Source organism: Zalophus californianus, chromosome 1, assembly GCF_009762305.2.
Source record: "Zalophus californianus isolate mZalCal1 chromosome 1, mZalCal1.pri.v2, whole genome shotgun sequence".
Lineage (NCBI taxonomy): Eukaryota > Metazoa > Chordata > Mammalia > Carnivora > Otariidae > Zalophus > Zalophus californianus.
In genome coordinates this window covers 208,851,547-208,876,823 of record NC_045595.1, presented here as the reverse complement: position 1 = coordinate 208,876,823, position 25,277 = coordinate 208,851,547, and the positions used below count along the sequence as shown (strand labels likewise).

At 45.1% G+C, this 25,277-nt stretch overlaps 1 protein-coding gene across 9 annotated transcripts in view; it reads left to right on the top strand.

Moving 5' to 3' along the window:
* Positions 1-24,625, top strand: part of ERG (ETS transcription factor ERG) — a 252,399-nt gene extending 227,774 nt beyond the window's left edge. For 6 of the 9 annotated variants that reach the window (XM_027584632.2, XM_027584631.2, XM_027584633.2 and 3 more), the window contains 7 exons: positions 4,413-4,616; positions 5,467-5,547; positions 7,469-7,540; positions 14,083-14,151; positions 14,820-14,876; positions 15,561-15,608; positions 22,707-24,625. In XM_027584632.2, coding sequence (XP_027440433.1) covers positions 4,413-4,616; positions 5,467-5,547; positions 7,469-7,540; positions 14,083-14,151; positions 14,820-14,876; positions 15,561-15,608; positions 22,707-23,227 — 1,052 coding nt within the window. In that variant the 3' untranslated portion in view covers positions 23,228-24,625. The remainder of the gene's footprint in view (positions 1-4,412; positions 4,617-5,466; positions 5,548-7,468; positions 7,541-14,082; positions 14,152-14,819; positions 14,877-15,560; positions 15,609-22,706) is intronic. The other 3 variants (XM_027584636.2, XM_027584635.1, XM_027584639.2) reach the window with 3 other exon arrangements.
* The last annotated feature ends 652 nt before the right edge of the window (positions 24,626-25,277 follow it).

The following is a 25,277-nucleotide window of genomic DNA, read 5'->3' as shown; positions in this document are numbered from 1 at the left end:
GACAGGTCAGAAAGGCCCGTCCTTCTTTACTCTATCATATGGCCATAGTTTGTTTTTCATATTCTTTGCTTGTAAACTTATAGGGCAGGGATTTGGAGATCCAGTCCCAAAAAGGTAACAGAAGTAACACAACTTTGTGTAACTTTATTCTTTTCTTTTTTTTTGAAAGATTTTATTTATTTATTTGAGAGAGAGAGAATGAGAGAGAGAGAGCACGAGAGGGAAGAGGGTCAGAGGGAGAAGCAGACTCCCTGCTGAGCAGGGAGCCCGATGTGGGACTCGATCCCGGGACTCCAGGATCATGACCTGAGCCGAAGGCAGTCGCTTAACCAGCTGAGCCACCCAGGCGCCCAACTTTATTCTTTTCAAGGGAAGCAATCCCCATTAGTAAACTGCATAAGACAGGGAGATTAAAATTTTATACCCTTGAAAGTTTTATAAAAACACTTTAACAAATATATATATATAATTTATTTAATTAGCCAACATATAGTACATCATTAGTTTCCGATGTAGTGTTCAGTAATTCATCAGTTGCGTATAACACCCAGTTCTCATCACCTCATGTGCCCTCTTTATATATATATATATATATATATATATATATATATACACATATATATGTTAAAATATATAAAATATATATATTTCAAAATAGGTCCCAATATCTCTAAATGTATTGAAATCCTTCGTAAGATGTTGTTTTGACTTCAAAACAGAGAAGAATATATTTTTATAAACAATTTTTTAACCTAAGTACTATGTTTATTGGAGAGAAAAAGAGAAAATACAGTTTAGTGAAAAAGAAAAAAAAAAAATCTAAAAATCTCCATCACCTTCTCCCCAGAGACAACCGTTGACCTCTTACTGCCAAGCCCTCCAAAATTCTTTCCATGGATATATTTACATTTCTTTGCAAAGTTTAATTATGCTTCAATAATGTTTTCAAACTTTTCAATTTAATCCACTTGGAGCATTTTTTCCTATCAAACTATTCGGCAGTATAATTTCAGTTTCCAAGTATCACAGGAACATCCTTACATGTGCCGCAACTTAACTAGTTCTCTTTGGTTGGACATTTAGGGTGTTTCCAATGTTATGCTATTATAAACACCACTACAAAGAACATCCTTGAAAATAAATTGTTGCGCACATCCTCTATTATTTCCTTACGGTAAATTTCTAGAAGTGGAACTTTCAGTTCAGAGACGATGCACATATATTTTTTTTTAAAGACGTTTCAAATGTATTGCCGAATTGTTCATTGGAAAGGTGGTAGTGATTTATAGTCATGCCAACAGTACAGGAGAATGGCCGTTTCACCAACCCAAAGCGAGAATGTTGGTAATAAGAACAATGCCGGTCGAGGAATTGGCCCCTGGGGTCTCGCCCATGAGTCCCTGAAAGGAAAATTGAATGAGCCATGACAGCCCTGGGCTTAGCAAGGGAAACCAATTAGCAGCACACCAAGGGACCACAGAGAGATTAGGCTTCCTTTTATTTTGGCTGTCTTCCTAAGATGTCATTTTACCATTTTAACATGAAGCCCGTGACTTTCGGGAAGATATTTATATATAATTTTTAGAATATCTAGTTAAACCATTAAGAGAAGAAAATGCATTCCCAGAATGAACTGATTTCTAGGAAATGGTTACCAGCACCGCCCCCCCCCCCCCAAAATAGTCCTTCTAGGTTGTTAAAGGCAAAAATAAAACAAAACAAAACACAATTACGAAGGGTTTGGCTAATACCTGGTGGTGGGATTTAAGAAAAATGACCTGGGGAGATGGTGGACGGGAGGATCTTCTGTCTGAGAGGTCATGACTGTCCTCCACACAAAACCGAAGGGCACGAGGGCTTGAATTGGGGATTCTTAAATACGATCTGTATCAGTATAATGAGGAATTATGACAGGCCATGAGAAAAAGAAGAAAGAAGATCTTTTATAAAAATAGTCTGGAGTTGTGACCATTTTATCCCCCAAGGTCAAATCCTGACCCAATGGCAAAGAGCCATCTGAACTCAATGGTGGACAAGTTAACCTTCCATATACACACTCCATTTTCACGGACTAACAGAGCATTCCCGTGTGTTTGGATTACACAGGAATGCGCACACCTTCCTGTCAACACTGCCATTTCAGGTTTTGCAGATGGCACAGAACCAGAGTGCTCCCTGGTTTTCAGATTCTATGCACTGATTGCTGGTTGAGAGTGTGAGTATCACAAAATTGGTGGAAATCTCATCCTAACCGGAAAAATTAAACATTTACGTGCCCTACGCCCCAACAATTGCACATCTAGGTCCTCCCTTCAGGCCAGCATCTCCCCGTGCTTGCACATGGATCATCTGAGGATCTGATGAAAATGCAGGTCTGGAGCGGGACCTGAGATTCTGTGTTTTGAAGTAGGTCCCAAGTGATGTTGATGCTACAAGATCCCAGGACCACACTTTGAGCAGTGAGGCCCTGGAGGTGATGGTTTGAACCTTGCCTGCACATAAGAATTACTGGGGAGATGCTTAACGACTGAGCCACCCAGGCGCCCCAAGAATTACTGGGGAACTTTTAATAGTTCTGATACCCTGGCTGCCCTCCAACAGAGTTGAGTTAGAGTCTCCTGGGATGAGACCAGGTTCAATGCTCCCCTCTCCCGGTGATTCCAGTGTAGAGCCAGGGCTGTGGACCAATGCAGATGCCTTCACATGTACCCGGGGAGGTGGACACTCAGATGTCCACTGGTCAGTAAATTGGGTCTATGCATGTGAGGGGGCCCAAGAGCTGCTTACCTGATTGAATACCCCTAAATGGATTAACTTGGACACATCTTGAAAATATAATGGTGGGTGCCAAAAGCGAATCAGATATCATTCATGTTAAGTTTAAAAACACAAACAGTACATATAGTTGATATGGCAACAGTATTCACATATACATAGGGATGATGTGTGCATCAAGTTCAGATGGTGGCTGCTTCTGGAGTGTTCAGGAGGGGGAAGCGAAGGGGTGACTTCCATTGGATTTGAAGTAATTTCTTTCAATTAAAAAAGATATGAAACATTAGTGTGTGAAATGGGGGGAGGGGAGACGGAAAGCGAAGGAAAAAGGAAGGAAGGGAGGAAGGCAGGGAGGGAAGAGGTGAGAACTCTGGTGGTGTGACTCTCTGGCTGTTTCTCACTGTAACTGCTATTTCCTTTTGTAGACTGGAAATCTCTTCCAACGTGTCCCACACTTGAGTAGCCCGAAACATCAGTAAGACCAAACAAGGTTCTAGAGCTATTAGCTACAAAGTGGTTCAAAAGGATGACTTATCCCTACACCGGATTCTCACTCATTATGATCAGAGCATCTCGGCATGCCCGACCTCTAAGGGCCTGTCCAGAGAACCAAGGTCAAGGTTCTCCTTTTACATGTAAGACAGATACAGAAAGGAGAAGCAGTCTCCAGGGCTTGCAGCAAGTTGAGAGACCCTAGGATTCGAACTCTGGGCTCCTGCTCTCTGCCTGGGTGTCTTCCATCTGCCAGTGTTTGGGGGCCCTAAATATCCCTCCTCCTGGGGTGTCCATTTGGGACAGTCCCAGCTGTATATCCATCAGGGATTGCCTGCTCCATCTCCCCAAGGCTGTGCCCTCTGGGACCCCACCCAGGTCCCCTCCCATTAGTAGCAGCAGAGGATGATGACATTGCCAGCATGCTGTTGGGTGTGAAAGTGCACCAGCCCATCCCCTACCCTGCAGGTGCCAGGTAGGTGCAAAACCGAATTCTCTGAGGGAAAAGCAAGGAACTGACAGCTCTCTCCCAGAAATACTTGCTCATTGGAGGTGCTGGGGTTTTGGTTTACCTACACTTTTATTTCCAATTTTGTGGTCAGTATTTTTCAGTATTATGTACAAATACATGTTTTGTGTGATGGTAATTAAAATCTTCCGGATTTGTGTCTTGAACTTTTTATTTTCATATAAAGATGCCCGTAGTTTAATAAGGAAAGAAAGTTGCCATGTTTTAAAAATTTTTAAATCAGTAAATAAAAGTGAAAGTAAGTGAAAAAAATGAATGATTAAAACAAAACAAAACAAAACAAAAATCATCCGCACATTAAACTTTAGATTTCCTAAGCAACCAGAGGGCAACGGTATGAATGATCCCAGACTTCCAGAACAATGCCCTTTAAAGGCAATGATCTCCGTGTGTGAGTCAGTTGGAGTTTTGTTTTTGTTTTTGTTTTTGTTTTTGTCTTTCCCCCAAGACACCTTCTTTTGACAGGTCACTGAGTCAGGCTGGAGGCTGTTCTTCTGGGACAGCAGGAAAAGGGGTCACTCTGGAAAGCTGCGCTGCTGGCATCCCACCCGGGAGGTGGCTCTGCCCTGGAAATGTGTCTTTGGGAGTTGATCGATTATGTTCCATTCCCTTCCAGATCCTACACTGTGGAGTACGGACCATGTCCGGCAGTGGCTGGAGTGGGCAGTGAAAGAATACGGCCTTCCGGACGTCGACGTCTTGCTGTTCCAGAACATCGACGGGAAGGAACTGTGCAAGATGACCAAGGACGACTTCCAGAGGCTCACCCCGAGCTACAACGCTGACATCCTTCTCTCGCACCTGCACTACCTCAGAGAGAGTAAGATGGTCCCCGCTTGGGGTGGAGATCACTGTTGTGCTGGTTCTGGCTAGCCTGAGCTGAGAGCGTTCACAATAGTCTGTGGACAGCTTCTTCCTGCCCTCACCTGTTCTCATTTAGGGTCTGAGAGAACCAGTGGTTTACCAGGCCATGATGTAGGTGAACATAATGAGAAGCAGCCAGTGCTTTTCCCAGAAGCCAAAAAGTCACGTTAGCCTTCAGCTGCCTCTGCCAGGGTCACCTCCACCAAGCAGATCACACGGCAAAGGGAACCAAAGCTTTATCTGGTCACACATGACTGAGTCTCCGTGGTGCCCCAAACTGAGAAAGAAACGGATGGAAAGGCTCCTACCAGATGGGAATTATGAGGTTTATCCTCCCTAACGCTAAACCAAGCCCCCTCCAGATCCCACCTGCACACGAAAGGAGGAAAGTTTCCATTTGGGATCATGAAATGTGGCTTCACCTGACAGAATGGGAATGGCATATTGGCGATCGGGGGCATGAATTCACCAAGTTTGCTGCATGCTTTTATTTGTCAGATGTCAAGCATGGTTAGCAGGGGACAGAAGTAGAGGGGCGGTGTGAACTCTGGTGTAAACGCTTTGCCTGGCATCCCGATCACTCACTCCCTGAATTAAACATGGGCCCACCTAGGGTTTAACACGCTAATGAGCAGCAGGGCCATGGAGAGATTTCCAAGCAGCCCAGGATACGAGGGTGGGAGTGGGGAGGTGTTTTTCTTCCTTCTTTCTTCTTTTTTTTTTTTTTTAGAGGAAGGTAATTCTCTCTCTCTCTCTCTCTCTCTTTTTTTTTTTCATTTTGATGTTCCTTCTGTTTTGTTTTGTAGCGCCTCTTCCACATTTGACTTCAGATGATGTTGATAAAGCCTTACAAAACTCTCCACGGTTAATGCATGCTAGAAACACAGGTAATGCTGGCCCTGCCCCTTGCCCACTGGACAAATGCAGGGTCTTGCCCACAGGTTGCATGCTTTAAAGGTGGCACGCGGGATGGGCAGCGAATCAGGAAGGCAGAACAGAGAGAGGATGATTGAGGGGTTCCGCACACGCGGGAGGCTCTTGCAGGAGGTACCAGAGCCTACAGGCAGGGGGCGCCCTTTGGTTTCCAAGCACTGCCCACTCCCTTTGACAATCAAAGGACTTTAACCCCGGTGATGTGCAGAATTAGCCTTTAGCCATAGCCTTAGCTCACGTTTGCTGGATTATAATCTGCTGCTATTAGTCCCCAAATATGCACCGTGCTGCTGACTGTAGAAAGTAAAAGCATCTTCGATGAAAAGGGGCCCTTATTATTCCTTTTTTTTTCCTTTTCATTCTTAAAGGAATGTGTACTAGGACAAGCAGGAGTTTTATTTTTCCCTTTTAGAAAACGTTTTAGGACATTTGACTTGTCTTGACTTCAGTCTTCTTGCACAGACTTTGGACATTGGCAAAAGGCAGTAGAAAGGAATGCTCGTTCGTTACTTTGTGTGAGCTTTTGTTGAAAGGGAAGCTATGTTATAATTTTGGAAGATACGAAATTAGTGGCTAACCCAATTCCTGCTATTCTGTCTCGAACCACAGATTCTGCATTCTCTTTATGTATTGCCTGAGCCTAGTAGAGTTTAACAGGATCCTTCGTCTCTGCTAACCTTCCCCCCCTCCCCTCATAGTAGAAGCTGGCTTTCTGCGGATGAATGTGCTCCTGGCTGGCCTCCGTTGTCTCCCTCCTGATAGAGACCATCATAGAAGCATGGCCACAGGCTGCTCACCCCACTGTATCAGCCTGCTGGGACCCTCTGCCACCACCCAGGCTAGGGGAAAAACCTTCATGTTCTGGCAAGGTGTGGGTAACCCGCTTATAAGCCAAGAAGCCTCACATGGAAGCACAACCGTGTTCCAGCCATTTGCCAGTTTACTTTAAAATGTGTCATGTGAGTGAGTCCAGGTCTGAGTGTTACAGTGAAATTGCTGCTTAATCTTAGTCCTCAATTTTCAGAATGTTGTGTTTTAATGTAAAGGAAGAAAAAAAAATGCTTCGAGTCAGTCGTGCACTTTTTCAGCGTAGGTTACACACATCAGGCTATTAATGACCTTGTGGCCAGAAATAACAAATAATTTAGACAAAGTAATTTCCTTCTCTTAGGAAACACCTTTGAGCTATACACATTTTCTGATAATTTCACACTTGTTTTAAAAAAACGTATAACAGCAAGGGGAAGGTTTCGAGAAAGCTCTGTTTTCCTTACTTTCGTGACTGTGGAACGTTGAACAATCGAAGAAAAGGACGACCAATTCCAAATGGACCGAACTGCAGAAAGGGAATTTTTTTCTCCTAACGACAGGGGCGTTGATTGAGAGAGAGAGACCGGGAAACATGCATTTGAATAGAGATGTGGAGTCATTTTTAATAAGATCCATATAGTCTTTGGCAACATATTTGTAATTCTTTGGTACGACTTTCCAAGGGCTCTCTCAAATGTTTTATGGATTTTTATGCAATTTAAAAATGAAAATCGCACCATAGAATTTTTTTTTTTTTTTAATAAAATGAGATTGCTGGCAGGGAGATGGACACACAGATGGGCTTCAGCAAGAAACTGTAAGATCAAAACACAAGACACTTTATCACGAACGGGGCAGAGGACAGTTTGCCATCCACTTCCGTAGTCAGAATCGATTTCTGTCCCTTGTACCTGTCCGTCCCTTCCTCCCCAAAGTCTGGAGTGGCAGGCTCGAGGGGGGTGCCTCCCTTTGGTGTCACAGGGCAAAGTAGATTTGGCACTGTTGCTGAGATCAACCACCACAACAACAGACCTTCACATGTTTTGTCTTTCCTTTTGTCTGCAGGGGGTGCAGCTTTTATATTCCCAAATACTTCAGTATATCCTGAAGCTACGCAAAGAATTACAACTAGGCCAGGTACGAAAAGATCTGTTCCTTGAGAGACATCCCAGGATGTCCCGTGAGATCCGTGACCTAAGTCACGTGAGTCAGAGGGAAAGGATCCTGGGTCTTGAAGGGAGTCCTGAGCAGTCTCATTCTGCCTCTGTGGATTGGGAGCCTAAATTCGGTCAGACCATTTCATTCAAAGATCACACTAAAGGTCGCTGACTGCAGAATTCAAAGCAGACCAGCCCCTCGATGAACTCCTTTAAAAGACAGATGGGCAAGGATGGGCCCCGGATGCCTGGCAGTAAGGAATCCGTCTGCTTTTGAGGTCATGGAAGAACTTACACGAGGAATCCTCTTAGCGCTAGGGACGGATTCCCAGCATGTCACAAGAGCCAGTCCTTCAGGGCAGAAGCATGTAGTAGATAAAATTTATAACAGACTCTTACCTTATGTCTTTCCTGAGGATTTCTCTAGGTAATTGATTTACATATCATTCATGAAAAAATAAATGTTATCCAGGGTTTATTAGTGACAAGCACAATGTTACATTCTGGGAGCATGAGGATGAGCCAGACTTCAGAAAGCATCCTGTCTTCAGAGAGCTGGCCTCTTCATTCCACAGATGTCCAGGGAGTCCCTCCTGCGTGCCAGCCACGGAGGTACAACGCAACCAGCTCGTAGGAGCACATACACGCTTTGCCCAAAGGTCTCGATGTTTCGGTAGAGCCACCTAGAGCCGGAGACAGACTGACACACCTAAGTATTTAACCTGTTTTTTTCCATATCCGTTCATGGATCTGAGACTCATGTCTTCTAGACACAAGTTGTCACCCTTTGACCTCTGGCTCATGTCCAGGCTACACAAGACTCATTTTGAATTCGTCCAGGGGTGCCTAAGCTTGGCACCCCTGTTTCTTTGCAATGAGAAAGACTGGGGACCAGGGAGCTAAATAGCATGAGTGAGGAAGCTTCTCAAAACTGCTCCCGCTCTGACATTACCCTGTTACCGCCTTAGTACCTTCAGGCCAGTGATTATCCTCTTCTCTTACCTTGGAGGAAAGGTTTGCTGCCCGGCTCCTGGGGAACATGATGGAAAGGCTTAGCCAAAGTTCTTACTTACCTCTGTCCTGTGAGAGACTTTCCAGGCCATTTAACTGGGGACAAGACCCAGGGTCTGGAGTGAGCTAGACCACGAAGAACCCCACCCTTTACCTCTAATAAATGAATCCTTGGGAAAACAAACAGAAGTGTAGGAAAATCACAAAGGTTTTGTGAGCATGTAAAAAATAATTCCATCCATACTTTAAAAAAAAAAAAACTATCTAAAATGGGGGTCCAGGGCTTGTTTGCTTCCTTGCTTGTTTGTTTATTTGAAGCTACCTCATAGGTGCCCCTGACTGAGTTGCAAAATCCAGGGATTGTGAGCTAGTGTTGGAGTTTTGTCAAAAGATCACAACATTGGCCAAATCCATTGGTACATCCCAATGGTCAGACCAGCTAGCTGGTTGCTTGTTGCTACATAGGGACAGTGAATCCTGGAACTGCTTCTTTTTCATATTTTAGGATACAGATTTGGAAGATATGGCCTCCCAGGTGTATGGAGAGGGAGAGCTGGGGGGTGATGTCTGGGACACCCCTCTGTGCTTCGGCCCTAGGAAAGACAGGTGGCCAGGTCAGATGCGCCTTGCATAGCTCTGATAAGGCTCTTCCTTGGGGCCGTCATCTGTGTGTGACCTGGAAGAGATCACACCTCCATATCTCCATACCAGTAAAGTATGTTTCTGAGACTCAGTTTGTATCAAAAATACCTATTTTGATAACTGCTACTGTGATTGTGAAGGGGGATACACACAAGTTGGGATATGAGCTATAAAGACTTTGAATCAGACCGAACAAGCCAGAACTATTTGCTGACAGCCAGATTCAGGGGTTTGACCTTGGAGAAGAGAGTTACTTCTCTACTTAGGTGGAGGCAGGGAGTGACCTTGAAGGAATGCACACACGGACATTTCACTGCTTTGTTCATACCTCTCCCTTCTCTTCCCAGGCTTGCTCCTATTTGCTTTGTCCAAATGTTCCTGATTCAAAATACACCCTCTTTCATGATCCCGTTGTTGAGTTAGCATTTAGATCCGTCTCTCCCCTACTCTTATAGCGCGTTAGTACATCGGCATATCATTTTACATTCTGTTTTTCGTGGTCATGGTTTTAGGGTGTCTCATGTGTTTTTTGGGTTGTATCACATTAGAACTACTAGAAGCTCTTTCTCCATCTCTCCTGTAAGTACCCTCCTTCCTTGCTGAACACATGCCTTTTGGAGCCATGGCCCCTTGAGGTCTCAGGTGACATGAAAGAGACAGGTCTGACTCATCGAAACTTGCATGCTGGTTTTTGACCTCATGATGTACTACCCCACCTGGCATCCTAGGGGCAGTTTATAGGAAAGCGCTGGTGTATGCCAACGGGGACATTCTGAAATCCTGTCTCTCCTCCTCCATCAGCATGCAATTCCCGGATCATGACACACATCTAGAATGTTCTCAAAAGAGACTGGAGGGTTGAGGCAGCAAATGCAGCCTTGACTTTCGCTTTGCTGCTGGTGATCTTCAGGGATTTCTCAGAATCTTAAGCAATTCCCCCGTTGTAGTTCACAACTTGGTGACACTGAGTGACAAGGCAATGCAGCTAATGCACATTCTCCTCCGTCAGGTGCTATGTAAAGCTATATCCCAGCTCATGGCTAAAAAGGCACTCTTTGCCCCGCCCCACCCGGCTAGACTCATCACAGCAATCTGCACAGCTAGGAGACAAAGGAATGCAAGATGTTCCCAGATTTCCATGTCTTTGATAGAGGATTTTGGAAGCCTGGAGAAAGGTCTGGAGGAAAATAGGGGAGAGTGACTTAATCACATTAGGGTTAACTCCAGAACTTCTTTCCATTGAGTAGGGGTTTATCGGTTGGTCCTAAGCAAGAGCTCTCAGTCTTTCTGCCTTTGCATCCGCATTCAGGTTCACTGACAGCAGGCAGATCTCGCCCTCTCCACCCGGCCCCCCGCCCCCAGCCCAGCCAGGGCCCTTCAGCTCAGCTTTGCAAATGTGGTGCAGATCCTGCAGAACAAGGATGAGCTTGCCTGTGGTCTAAGTTCTGGTCCATTAAAAAATAAAGTGGGCAGGTAGACATCCTGAGGGCTAGAGGATGTTCGTCTTTAAGCTTGATGAAAGCAGAATACAAAACTTGGTGGACTTAACCCTGCAGGAAGGAGAATAGAATGTACATGTTGTCTTGATTCACGGATGCCCAGGGAAGGGAGTGAGTGCGGGGGAGGAGCCTCATACAAAAACAGGAACCAGTCCCAGCTCCCAGGAGATAAATCAAGGTGTTAATGTGGAGGGACCCAACGCCAGTCCAAGTCCTTATTTTCAGTTTCGTGCTTCTTGGTCTGGATCATGGCATGAAACACACTTCTGTGGTGACCCTAAGCTGCCCCGAATGCCTTTTATGAATTTTGGTTTCTAAACACACAGCCTGTTACAGAAGAAATAGCAGACCCGATGCCAGAAAGCAGTTCTTCTCTGACACGGGACCTTCTGCCAAGCGTATGAGTTAATCACCTCGAAGATCACAGTCCAAGAGAGATGGAGAGCGTGTTGAACTGAGTGCCAAAAATGAAACATAAAATCTGTTCTTAGTAGAAGTTCTGTGTCCTACTGTTAGTAAGGGACACATAGCACATGTGCACAGAGTCAAAGTTTCTCAAGCAGCCCAGGAGGACAGCTGCTCTGCGCTAGCCATGCTGTGGGGTGCTGTGGTTGGAGGGGGCCCCGCCATGGCCTCCGGTCCTGGTGTGGCTTCATTCAGTCTTGCCCAGTGTCCTCTCCCACAGGAGGGAGGCTCAGTGCCCACAGCGCGTGAGCGGTAGCTGATAAGGAAGTATTGGACCAGAATTTCATGAACAAAAACAAAAGCCTACTTATCTTCCATGGCAATATGTTTATGAACATGTTAATCATCGTTCATATAAACATCTCAAATTCTTGGCTAAAAATCAGACTTGGTGTTGTTTAGGTCCTGACTTATTTTCAAGGGAGGATGGAACATGGTTATACATCCTAAGAAGGATTTATGAATAAAGGGTTTCAAAATATTTTTCTCTTAGTAGTTGGGTGTTTTTTTCCAGTCACATTTCATGAGTAATACTTTTATGTTTAAAGTGGGAGTGGACCAACCTGCTGACATTTGCTGTTCATTCTGTTAGCATTCTCTCTGGTAAAAAGGACCCAAATTAGAGCTCTTTGCACACTTTTATTCATTTGCACTGACACGCTCAGATAGTAGTTCTGAGATCGTTATCTGTAGGAACCCAGATTCCTGCCTAGAAATAAGTACTGGAAATTGTCTAGAACAGGCTTGCTCAAACACGGTTCAGTATGTTCCCAGGTCACCTGGGATCTGGTCAAAATGCACATTCTGATTCAGTAGCTCTGGACGGAGATTCTGCCTTTCTCACAAGCTCCCAGATGTTGCTAATATTGCTGGTCTGCAGACCACACTTTGAGATCTAGGATCTAGAACATAGTTCGGTATTGAATTGCTTTTTCATTCAGTCAACCGAAGCCCCTTGTCAAGATGTGCCTGTTGGCTCCTGAGTTCGGCTAGATGCTGTTACATTAGTCTTGCTAGTCCAGTTTTCCTTCTGAGACAATTTTCAAACTGAAACTCTGGCTGGCCATTTTTTTTTTTTTTTTAAGACAAAATGCGACTAGATGAGTATCCGCGTGCAAAGGGCTCCCAGAGACTTAAGTTGAAATTCAGTTGTAAGTTGATAGCGGCTGCAGATTTAATTCCCATGTGCAATCCCAGCACCAGAAAAGTGAGAATCTGAGGAGCTGAGTGGGAAAATGGCTTATGGTCCAAACTGCAAAAATGCCGGTGGAGAAGGAGGGGTGAGCAATAGTGGAGTTTAAAAAGAAAAATTATCTTACTCAACCAAAGCTATAGAGGGTAGGATTTCAGAGACCACACTGATCGAGATGCATGTAGCCAAACAGACCAAATAAATTAAGGCAACTCTGGGTTGAATTTCACGTTGCATTTCAGTGGTATTCTCTTTGGGATCCGAAAATAGGAAGAGATGCATCTTGAGCAATGTAGTCAAACTTTCTGAAGATTGATCCACCAGAGTACCAGTCTAAAACAGGGTCAAATCATCTGTTTAAAGAGAGGCTTCAGACTCATTGTGTTGCCCTGCCCTTCGAGTGAGATTTTATAGCGATTTCTAGGTGCGCTGAAGTATCTGGCTGTGGCTTTCACTTGGCTCAGAATTACACATGGCATTGAACTGAGTCCCCATCAATCCAAGAAGACATAGTTTTGAAGTGGATCTGTAATGAGATTTTGTGTAGAAATCACTTTATGGTATGCACGGTTAGTAAGAGTATGCATGGTAATGCTCTGGAGTATATTTTTGGAAGAACCTTGAAACGACTTAGAGTCTTCATAATCGTTAATAGGACTTGTGTTGAGGATGCAGAAGTATAGTTAAGTTTGTACTGCAAAGTGCAATGAAGATTTACAAGACAAATGATAATGCATTGTAAATACAAGGAAATCATTGGCATATGCTTCAGCTCTTTTTTAAAAAAAACATTTATTTGAGAGAGAGAGAGAGAGGGAGAGAAGGAGCAGGGTGAGGGACAGACCGAGAGGCAGACTCCCCACTGAGCAGGGAGCCCAATGCAGGGCTTGATCCCAGGACCCCAAGATCATGACCTGAGCTGAAGGCAGATGCTTAACCAACTGAACCACCCAGGTGCCCCTATGCTTCAGCTCCTAGGCTCATTGTTAACATGTTGAGTGGGCAATATTATTTCAGTCTTGTGATTGATTTCCTGCAGTTCTTTTAGAGAAATCCTAAATTCATTTAGAGAAAGAGAAAAAGTAGATACTTACATAGAAAAAGAACTGGACATTTAAGACCGATTTAATATAACTGGGTGAGATTATAAAGAGAAAATGAGGGGTCACCAAGAGAGGCAGCTGGCCGGTAAGGGGATAAGATGGCCATGCTCGTTTCCAAGGAAGAAAAAGAGAAAGGAACATAAGTGTCATTTGGTGGATTTAGGGGCAGACCTTGAGCAAGGATTGGTGGACTTACCAAATTTGTGAGCACTGTCCTGGATGAGTCATGAAGGTAACAAAGGGATGAATTTAGGTTGGTCGCAGGTAGAAACAGGTCAAAGTAGATTGTGAGAAACTCTTAATATGATCTTGACCTGTGATTGTAGGAAGTTTCCTTGGAAGACTCACCAAACTCTGCAAAAATCTGTCAGTGAGAGTTGTCAGCTCAATGGGTGAAAATGTTAGATCAATAGAATAAACAATACGGTAATTTCTAAGTAAAACCCAAATCTAATGGAATACAGATTGGGTATTTCTTTGGATTACTGGATTTCCACCCGCAATAGTTATTCTAATAAACACAAAAATTACAACAATCACAAAAAACAGAGATTATATCTATTATAAAATTACCTTATTGATCTTTCAGTTGATTCATTTGTCTTTGCAGATTTACCTTATGACCCACCCAGGAGATCAGCCTGGACTAGTCACGGCCACCCCACCCCCCAGTCGAAAGGTATAGTGTTGGCCCAGCTGCTTGAATCTGCATGTCACAAGGCAGTAGATAACTATTTATGGAACACATAACAATTTCTGCAGTGAATCTATGCTTTTTCAATGCATGAAGTGTCTGTTCCATTGGCAACAAAGTGCAACTGATCTTTAAAGGCGATGATTCTTTCTCTCCTGGGGTTATACCTACTTCCATACTTCCATAACAAAAAGAAACAAATGATGTAATGTATTTCAACAAGGACAAAGGCAAGTCTCAGGAGATGTCTGGGCACGGATTAAATACTGGGTGATTTCCTAATCTTGGCCATGTTTAAAAGTATCCGTAGCTTTATTTTATTTTCCTGGTGATTTCCCTTTTTCTGTTTCGTTTAGACTGTGATTCATTTTAATCTGTATCTCAAATTCTTTTTTTTTTTTTTTTTTTAGTTTTGGAAATAGTGCTTTATAAATTTTTAAAATAATTTAAAGTGCCCTCTTTTTTTTTGCTACAATGTCTACATTTGGTTTCATTAGAAAGGCAATTCTCTTGCCATTAAATGCAGCTTAGTATAAGAGTAAGACTGCTATGTTAATAACTAAGATAATCGACGGAATGGTAGTATAACAGCATCAAAGACCAATGGTCAAATAGAAGTCACAGCTAACTATCTTTTGCTTTTGGATTTCCAGCCGCTCAACCGTCTCCTTCCGCAGTGCCCAAAACTGAAGACCAGCGTCCTCAGCTAGGTATGTTTGAGGGAACATCTTGCTGGCCATCAAAAAAGAAGTAGATTTAGCAGCGTATTTCTGAAAATGTGTCACTTCCTAAATGAAATTAATGTGATTTTGTCTTCTTTATCATGTTTCCATATATAAAATGTGGACCAAATCATCAGTCTTTTCAATAGGGATAGCTTGAGAGTTTGCTAAAACGTTTCTGAAATCTATGCAGTAAATATGGAGAAAGCACTCTGTTGCACGCAGGCTGCTTCTTTTTGACAGATGAGATTTCATTTCACCTTCAAGCCATGTTCAGTGTGCCAGCATTTTGCCAGGTCCAATGTGGAGCGCAGTGGAGGGTGGATATTGCCAGTGTGCTGAGCAACACAGCCAACATGGCACCGGGGCCAAGAGGGGATGTACCACGTTTGCCCAATTTCTGTCCAGGTATGGAGAGAGCTGGGTGTCGGGAACCTCGAGCCAAATCTGCGTTTGGCCGCCAGCTAAGAGGCCTTTAGCAAGAAACTTCTCTCAGATTCCATGTGACATCTTATTCAGTACAGGAAGTGGTGCTAGGTGACTTCGGTGTGGGGGGTATGTGTTCAACCCTGAAATCTGGAAACACAAGTGGGTCAGCATTATGCCTCCAGTGACATCATACCAAATCATGAAGAGGTCTTTGGGATTTGACTTCTTTTCTTTTTCCTGTAGATCCTTATCAGATTCTCGGACCAACAAGTAGCCGCCTTGCAAACCCAGGTGAGATCATGCTGGTGATTTTGCTCCTAACAAAGTTACCCTTTTTGGGCCTGGCTATTTTGTAAGTTTAACTTGTATTGGTGAAGTGTAACTTGTATCGGTGAGAAATCACTTCAGCTGAACAAAGTTTAGATCTCATTGGATTATTTGCCTAGATGGAAAAAAAATGGGTCATATTATGAATTAAGACTTTAGCTTCAGCAAAGAGCAGTACCAGCTAATCTAAGCTGTATCAGTTCCCTTGGGGGCTTCGACCACAGACGTTTATTGTCTCACAGTCTGGAGGCCAGAAGTCCAAAGTCAAAGTGTTAAGTGTCAGGCAGGGTTGGTTCCTTCCAAGGGCTGCGAAGGATGGATCTGTTCCAGACCTCTCTCCTTGGCTTGTAGATGGCTGTCTTCTCCCTGTGTCTCTTTACCTGTCTTCTATGTGTGTGTGTGTGTGTGTGTGTGTGTCTGTGTCCAAATTTCCTTTCATAAGGACACTAGTCATATTGGATTAGAACCTACCCTGACTTTGCTTTCACTTAATCACCTCTATAAAGACCCTATTGCCAAATAAGGTCACATTCTGAGATCCTGGAGGTTAGGATTCCAACATAGGCATTTGGGGGGGACACAGTTGAACCCATCACACAAGCCAATTAAATAATATCTTGAAAAGGAGAACCTTAATTTCCACCATAAGCCTTCAGATCTAGGATCATCGTCAATGAACGGTCTGTTTTTGAACTTGGAGGCTGGAAGAAAGTGCACGTTCTTAACTGGCGCACTTGTGACCTGTCCCTTGCCAAGGATCGTCACTTGTCATCACATTTCATTGCCCACCAAACTGTTTGATTTGTATTCCGATCAGAACCAGCTGTGCTGGCATCAGCCTCAGAAATTCACGGCATATGCTGCATATTCTCAACGGCACATTCAAACGCCAAGATGACACAGGCTTATTGCAAGGACGAGCTGGAATGTGTATTTCCTAAACACTGAGGCCAAAATCGGGCTGGAAACGGAAAAGTCTAGATTCGATCAGCATGCATCCCAACAAGGGAATCTATATTCTGAGAACATGAAATATCATCATTATTGGGTGTCTGCAGCGTTCACATTCAGTTTTAGGTAACGTTAACTAGTTCAGCAAACACCTTTTGGGCATCTGAGCAGTTAGAAGGGACTGTTCTGTTTCCTACTCTGCCCTGGAGACTGGACCAGGCGCTCGATAATTATTTGTTGAATAAATGAATGCAGGGAACAAGGAGACACCATCCTTGACCCTCAGGGACCTTACATTCTGGTGGAGAAATGAACGCAGGTGGTTCCAACCCTGTCCACTGTTCATGGAGCCACAGGCTCTGTTCTTTTCAGTGAGCATCCAACAGGCGGCCAAGGCTCCTGGGTCTCTGGTCCCCCTTCATCCCTGTGCTCACTTGTGAGTGCTCCAAAACTGTTCAAATAGAAATGATGCCCGTGTTTGGAGATGACTATTATCAGTCGTGCTTCAGGAAGACTGCTCTGGCAGCGGTATTCAGGATAGATTAGAACAAGGAAAAGGAACAGAAGCAGAAGGACTCTGGGGACGTTAGTACAATCATGTGAAATAACAAATAGCTCCCACCTTGTGTAATGCCTGGGCAGGTGCTCCTGTCTATGGTGCTGCCCCTTGAGAGCCCCGGCTGGTCATTATCTTCCTCCTACAGAAGAGGAATCAGAGGTCCAGAGACATTAGTTAACTTTCCCCGGGTCACACAGCCAATAAGAAGGGAGGCTGGATTTGAGCCCTGCCTCTCTGTCGCCAAAGTCCGGTTTTATTTTCTTGCCCTAAGCCGCCCCTGAGTAAGCATGAGGGAGGAGGGAGGGCTTGGAGAATGGAGGCCAAGAGAATAGAAAGGAAGGATTTCCATTTAGTTCAAGGAGTGTTCAGGCACTGGGAAAATGTCTCGGTCCATGGCAGGTCAGCAGCTTCACACTGGGGGTGAAGACTGCACTTTGTATCACAAAGACCATCCGCCCTGGGCCTGGGGAAGGTGCCAACATCCCCCCCTGGGCCTGGGGAAGGTGCCAACATCCCCCCTGGGCCTGGGGAAGGTGCCAACATCCCCCTTCAGGGCTGGAGGATAAAGATTTGTTTTACTCCGTTTATAACGAATTAGGCCTTCTCCGTCTCTCCTTGGGTCGCATGTCAGTTGTGTTTGTGTGGCCTTCTCCCTCCAAGCCCGGAATGTCTTTTATCTTTCTGTGAATGAGAATGCCTCTTCCTGTTTGATTCAGTTTCCCCATTCTCTGATAAATAAATCCGTCATCACTTAAAATTCCTGCCTTCGCTCTTTGTACAGTGCAAAACTCGTCTTTCTCATTTGAAGTGGAAAAGTGACATCATAGTGCATACATGCACAGAACAATAATGGCATCGCAGTGTCCCCATTCCAGATATTCATTCGATGTGCATTTGATGGGCTGTAGCTCTCCCGCTGAGAGCTGAGTCCCCGCACAATTATGTCATGGGTCACCTATAAGCCATGCAGCGGCTTTCTGTCCCATCAGAACGGCTGCACATTTAATGCGGCTTCTCTAACAGACGGAAAGCGTTTTCTCAGGTTGTGTCCAGTGGCTCCTTTGATGCTAACTGGAGACGCTTTAATGGTGGGTGTAAAACGTATCCAGCTTCACGCGCACCCAGAGACCCGTGTTAGCGATGCCTTTGCCATTTGTTTGGAGCTGGGAGTGTCCAGTCTCACACTGGGAACCTCCCAAGCTCCAGGCCCAGGGAAGGGACACCCTGGAGAGGAGTTGGGAGTATGGAGGCGTGTGCAGAAACCCGGGCCTGGAAGCAACGGTTTGTGCTGTGATTTGGCACCCAGGCTTGGAGTCCAGGTTCCAGCCCTTGCTGACCTTGGGCAGGATAAGTCACTCTACCTCTCTGGGCTCTAATTTCCTCACCTCTACAATGGGCTGTCACATGATTGGGGAGGGGTTAAAAAAACACATGTAAAGTGTTCAGGACGGTGCCCGGCGCAGAGTAGGCTTTCAGTGGCCATCAGCCAGCCCTAAAAATACTGTCCGCAGTTCTTCACAGCCAACGGGCACGGGGTGCATGGGATGGGGTGGGGGGGCACTTGGCTTCCTATTGTCATCCTGTAGCTCTAGGTAAGGTGTGTGCCTCCCTTTAAACTCCGGTTTTCACCTCAAACAAATCATGATTTTCAGCCCAAACCTTCATGCACTGAGTCTATCCTCATAGTGACCCAGCGAGATAGTACTATTACCTTCACCCCCATTTTACAGAGGGGAGCACTGAGGCACAGAGAGCTGGCTGAGCTGCCCAAGGTCCCGTATGTGCCAGCGCCAGGACTCAGCAGAGCCCGCGATGTTTCCAAAGTGGTGCTTCCAGCCACTGTACTGCCCTGCGGTCTCCGGAGTCCTGTCTGGAGCTACACAGAGCCCGGGGCAAAGCTTTCCCCCTGGGACGCGCCTGCTGCCGGGAGCTTAACGTGATGGAGGGGCCAGGCTGTGTGCACGGGTTTCTCTGCAGCATGCCTCGCTACAGTAGAAAGTGGTCACAAAGGGCTGACACCCGTGGTGCTCACTGGGCCCCTCTCTACTTTCTTTACTGCTCTGCCCCTCTGTCAGGTGGCGGCCCAGGGGCCCCGCTCTGGGCCACAGCTGCTGAGTCATTCCCAGCTCTGCTTTTCTCTGTGCTTTACAAGCCTTTTGGATGTTTTGCCCTTTTCTGCTCAGTCGACCTTCTTTGCTACTGTTATTTCTCTTCTTTTCTTTTAACTGCATTAAGAGATCACCTTTCTTCTAAAAATTAAAGGATTGCCTTCTATTTCAGGCTGCGCCCCTCCCCCCTTCATCCCTTTGGGCTCTCCTGTGGGTGGACAGCCGAGGTCTTTGTTTTTCCCACCAGTCCTGGCTTTTTGGTTAATTACCTTAGACAAAACCAAGGCAAAAGTCGAAAAGCCTTACTGATGTTTCAAAGCTGTTACCAAGAGAGGTCTAGAAAACAGATGTGAAGGGTTTTCCGGAAGGAAGGTGATGGACCAGGGGGAGGTGGTGGGGCTGCTGGAGGGCAGATCCCAAATGTAAGAGCTTCTCTTTCATTTGTTGGCTTGGCCAGTGAGCAACCCAGACCCCTCTTAGGCTTCCTAAACCTTAGGTATCCTTTTTTGGATTCCCTGTTGTATGTTCTAAAATGCATCTTTATCGTGCAGTAAATGTTACTGTTTTTAACTGCTTTGAAATTTGTGGCCACAAGGATTTCAGTTAACATACCATTGGCCGAGTTCTCAGCAGCCATGGTGCATCCTTGACAATTCTTGCACAGTGAGAAAACCTGCCCTAGACTGCGAATACAACGGATTTTGTTATGAATATTAAATTTAACAGTGAATGAGCTTGACGTCATGTTGCATTTTGTAACATTTACTTAAACAGGAACTGATTTTCCATTTTTGCTTCTGTGCTTGGGTTTGGAAGCCGATGAATTTTGTTATAGATCTCTGATTCCTATAGACCCTTGAAATGCTCCGAGGCCTGAGCCCTGTGTCTTAAAGGCTGCTGGGTAAAATGGTCTGATAAGAAATTGCTCATCTTTGAATTTCCAGCCATGAATTTAGGTCCCTGACTTTCTTTTTTTTTTTTTTTTTTTAAAGATTTTATTTATTTATTTGAGAGAGAGAGAGAGAGAGAATGAGAGCTAGAGAGCACGAGAGGGAAGAGGGTCAGAGGGAGAAGCAGACTCCCTGCCGAGCAGGGAGCCCGATGTGGGACTCGATCCCGGGACTCCAGGATCATGACCTGAGCCGAAGGCAGTCACTTAACCAACGGAGCCACCCAGGCGCCCAGGTCCCTGACTTTCTAGTTCTTTAGGAGCAGGAGAGATAGGAACCACTTTTGTCCACTGGTTCTCTCCTATACATGTTTACAAAGGAAATGGGCAAGGGACAGATTCTTAAGAGCAATGTTGAGGTCTGAATAAATACCAAGTATTTTTCTGGCTATTTAGGAAGGTCTGTGTATTTATGCAAAATCTGTAGAATTAATCTCTCTGTGGGAGGAGGTTGACAGTGAATATTTATTTTCGGACAACTCTATGTGTTTGTATTGAAACATACATTGGAATGTTAAATAAAAAATCCATGTTTTTCCCTATTCCCAGGTCCGATATGGAATTTTTTTCAAGTAGTAATCCTTTGGTTACAATATATATACTAAAACCATATGGTTTTCTCATACCATTCTTTGTATTTTTTTTAAATGCATATTAATGAGATGTTGGGGGCAATAGAACTTGATTGGGAACAGTTTGAATATGTGGTTCAGAAAAAGCATAGGCTTCCATTGAGATGAACGACAAGCTGTTAATATATTTCAAATGTGTTGCGAGACTGAAAATGATAATTTTCCATAACACATTCAGAAAAGGCTGACCTTTCTCATGATGCTGTTGTATGGATGAATTCACAAACATATCCATTTCCATGTAGCCAGTGTGGAAACAGGGACTTACGAGTTGGACAGTTTATATAGGGAGCTAGGGAGGAGGGAGGATTTAGGAAAAAAAACAAATTTATAATGGATTTTTACATGACATCAGTTCCCTGAAGGGTTGCCAGTTAAAGGTGCTCTAATCATTTTATCACATCTATTGATATTTACTGATCGTGTAATAAAAGTAATTCTTTTTGGTATAAGCCCGAGGTAATGCTGTAGCTGGAGTTTGGGAGGAAAGACGTGCCTCTTATTTGCTTGCAAAGCTTCTAAAATCTGTTCAGCACATCTTAGCTTCTCCTGGTGCTCAATACTGCTGTCGATATCTGCATGCTTCGCTCCTGTGGGGAGCCGTAAATCATCTTAAAGTAGTGTAACATGGTGGCTAGAATGATGTGCCTGGATTTTTCTCGGAATTTAATAAAACCTAAAAGCCACATCCACGCATCTCCCGTGCGATCAAAAAAAAAATTCCGACTGTGCACGCACGGCTAAATAAGATCTCAGACAAAGCTGGAGTCTCGTTGGTTCCCCAAAAATCCTTGCAGCCACACACCGTTCTTCTTCTGGAAACTCTTCTGAACACAATTGGCATTGCAATGCAGGGGCAACACGTGGATTTCCGTTACGATGCAGTTGCCTAAGTACTGGAAATAGGTGATCTGGTTTGAAAAAGAGCCAACTTTTTTCTAAACTTCCTCATTCTGAGTGGGTTAATTCTGTTCTAGGAAAAGTTTTGACAGAATTGCTTTCTGGGTGCCAGCAAAATGTTATGTTAGAAATAACGGTGTTTACTTCCATTCTCTATGTTTTTCCATAAACTTTTAGAAGTTCATTTCCTAAATCTGACTTTTATTATTTTACTTGACCTTGCCAATATAAATGGTATTAAGTCATTATTGCCATCAACATAATGGCACTTTCTGCCTCACAAAATAGGAAAAATAAACCCTTTCGCCCCTGAAACATAAAATGGACTTGGCTGGTCTTCTAAGGAAGTCAGAAATGGATGGGACCAACCTAAACGTGGCCCCATAGGAATTCTTTGCATTCCATAAAGGACTTGGATCTGTGGATCCACCTGATAGTCACCAAGGGTCCGCGCCTCGGGTCAGGTTCCCTAGACACAGAGCTTGCGGTAAGGATGTACCTGTGCCAAAACAATCAGTGAAGTATATGTTTCTGTGAGAGAGGCGGTGACGAAGCAGAAAAGGGCAGGGGTCAAGCTATGGGGGCTGGTGGCCTTAGCCGGAACCTTGCCATGGTCTGATCCTGCAAGGAGCTCCGGAGTAGGAACAGCATCACAGTATTGGCCCCTCCCTGGGGCAAGGAGATGAGCCTCTGGTCCACGGTGTCAGTCCCTCGGGCCGTGGGCTGCCTGGGGTGGGTGAAGCAGCTCCTCCTCATCCAAGGGCAGTTTTCTGAAGAAGAGGGAGGGGGGCTGCGGGACGAGAGCTGTGGTCACCCCCAGCAGCTGAGGGATGGGTGCACGGGCCGGGTTAAGGGGATTCACGTGGAACACCACTAGCATCCACTTCTGTCACTGAAGAAACAAAGCCTTTAGCGCAGAGCCTGTTCTCATGGGTGTCCCGTTTCCTTTTCCCGCCTCCCTAGGGAGTGGACAGATCCAGCTTTGGCAGTTTCTCCTGGAGCTCCTGTCAGATAGCTCAAACTCCAACTGCATCACCTGGGAAGGGACCAATGGGGAATTCAAGATGACCGATCCTGATGAGGTTGCCCGGCGCTGGGGAGAACGGAAAAGCAAACCCAATATGAACTACGATAAACTCAGCCGTGCCCTCCGTTACTATTATGACAAAAATATCATGACCAAAGTCCACGGGAAGCGCTATGCCTACAAGTTTGACTTCCACGGGATCGCCCAGGCCCTGCAGCCCCACCCTCCAGAATCATCTCTGTACAAGTACCCCTCGGACCTCCCTTACATGGGCTCCTATCACGCCCACCCACAGAAGATGAACTTTGTGGCCCCCCACCCTCCGGCCCTCCCTGTGACATCGTCCAGTTTTTTCGCCGCCCCAAACCCCTACTGGAATTCGCCAACTGGAGGTATATACCCCAACACTAGGCTTCCCGCCAGCCATATGCCTTCTCATCTGGGCACTTACTACTAGAGCCGGGAGGGAGGCCTTTCCCAACAGCATATGACCACCAAGAAATTGCTACAAACTCTATTGGAGAACGTGAATCAAAAGTGCCTCAAGAGGAATGAAATCGCCTGACTGGCTCTAGGGGGAGGAATCCAGGGGAGCAATCCAAAGACTCTTAGTGGGAGGGAATGACTAAAGTATTACTACAGGAATGAGGATGCTACAAATGTAATGTATATGGACATATCATGTAAAAGACATTGTAAGTAGAAGCATGACATCACAAGGACAAAGTGCCAAAGAAAGTGTTCTTAAGAAGGGTCCAAACTTCTGAGGAGAGTTCGGGGTCCTGCTAATGCCAAGGGGGGAGGAGAGTAAAGTGCTAGTGGTAACGCAGTCTTGACCTAACGTACCATCAAATGTCATTTTAAGGAAAACTACCTGTATTTAAAAATAGAAACATATCAAAAATTAAAAAAAAAAAAGAGAGAGACTGCGGCCCATGGACCAACGGCCACGTGGAACTCAGCGGCACTTGCTGTTTTTGGGTGAAATCAGATTCTTTCCATTGAGTGGAGAGCCACCGGCTCTCACAGGCTGTGAAGACGACCCAAGGCTGCCAACTTACTCCTTGACAGTATTGTGGGAACTGTGAACCTGGCGGGGCGGTGGGGCTGAGAACGTGTGCGGACAGTGAGCGTGTGGGGGTAGGCGGAGGGCTGGGGGCGCTAGAAGAGCAGGGAGCACAGGCTGAGGGGACCGCGGGGCTGGGAGAGACCCTTGTCGAGCAGTAGAGACTGGACTGAGGACAGTACGGAGACTTGGGGAAACGAGCGGAGGAGACGTGTGGGTTAATCGGTCAGTGTTCTACCAAACGCAGTGTTAAGAAGAAGAGCACCGCGCAGCGGAGAGAGGGGGAAGTAGGAGAATTCAGAAACAAAGATATGCATCTCTCTTTTTTGTTTGTTTGTTTGTTTGTCAAAAGAAAATTTTAACTGGAATTGTCTGATATTTAAAAGAAACATTCGGGACCTCGTGAGGTGGGGGCTCTGGTCCCCACAGGGTCAGGTGAGAGGTAGCCTTCTTGGTAGCTGCCATCCAAAACCACCTAGGCATTTGGGTTGAGCAGAGGCTCCGGTTTCCCTTCGAGTCGCGAACGCTGTGCGTTTGTCAGAATGAAGTATACAAGTCAATGTTTGTTTGTTTTTTTTCTTTTTATATAATAATTATATAACTTATGCATTTATACACTACGAGTTGATCTCGGCCAGCCAAAGATACACGACAAAAGAGACAATCAATGAGAGAATGTGGCCTTGAATTTTAACTCTGTATGCTTAATGTTTACAATATGAAGTTATTAGTTCTTAGGATGCAGAATGTATGTAATAAAACAAGCTTGGCCTAGCATGGCAAATCAGATTTACGCAGGAGTCTGCATTTGCACCTTTTTTTTTTTTTAGCGACTAAAGTTGCCCAACAGAAACGTGTGCTGAGCTTTTGGGTTTTGTGCTAGACTTTTGTTTTGTCCAGGAACTCATGCAAGTGAGAGCCAAGCAAATGGGGTATTTGGTGTCCAAATGGCGCTAGCCTCTCCAGGTCCTTCTTGCTCACTTTCTCTTATTCCTAGCTTCTTCTGGAGCAGAAGGACCAAAGGTTTCACACTGGAACCTCTGTATTTGTGCCCAGAATGGAAAGGGGCCTCTAAAGCCGAGGTTGTGACAAATTCCATATAAGCGCCTGGTCACAGAATCACCCTTAATTCCTGCTGTGATCATAATACATTTGTTGAACGGCAAACAAGCTCTTAATGCAAACTGTATTCTTGTTCGTGAATAAAGCGTCATGGAGAGCCACAATTTCTCACTCTAAAGAAACAAGGGACAGCTTCTAAATTTGCCATGTGCCTTCCCTTTCAGAGGACCTCGCCAGGTCTTCCCGCACCAGGATGACCTGGGTGTCGTGGTTGGGGACTTACCGGCCCTGAGCCTGACACGTCACCAGACACTGTGTCTATGATCTCAAGTCGATTTCCCTTGATATCTTTTCTCTTCCGTGTGTCACAAATGCCTCC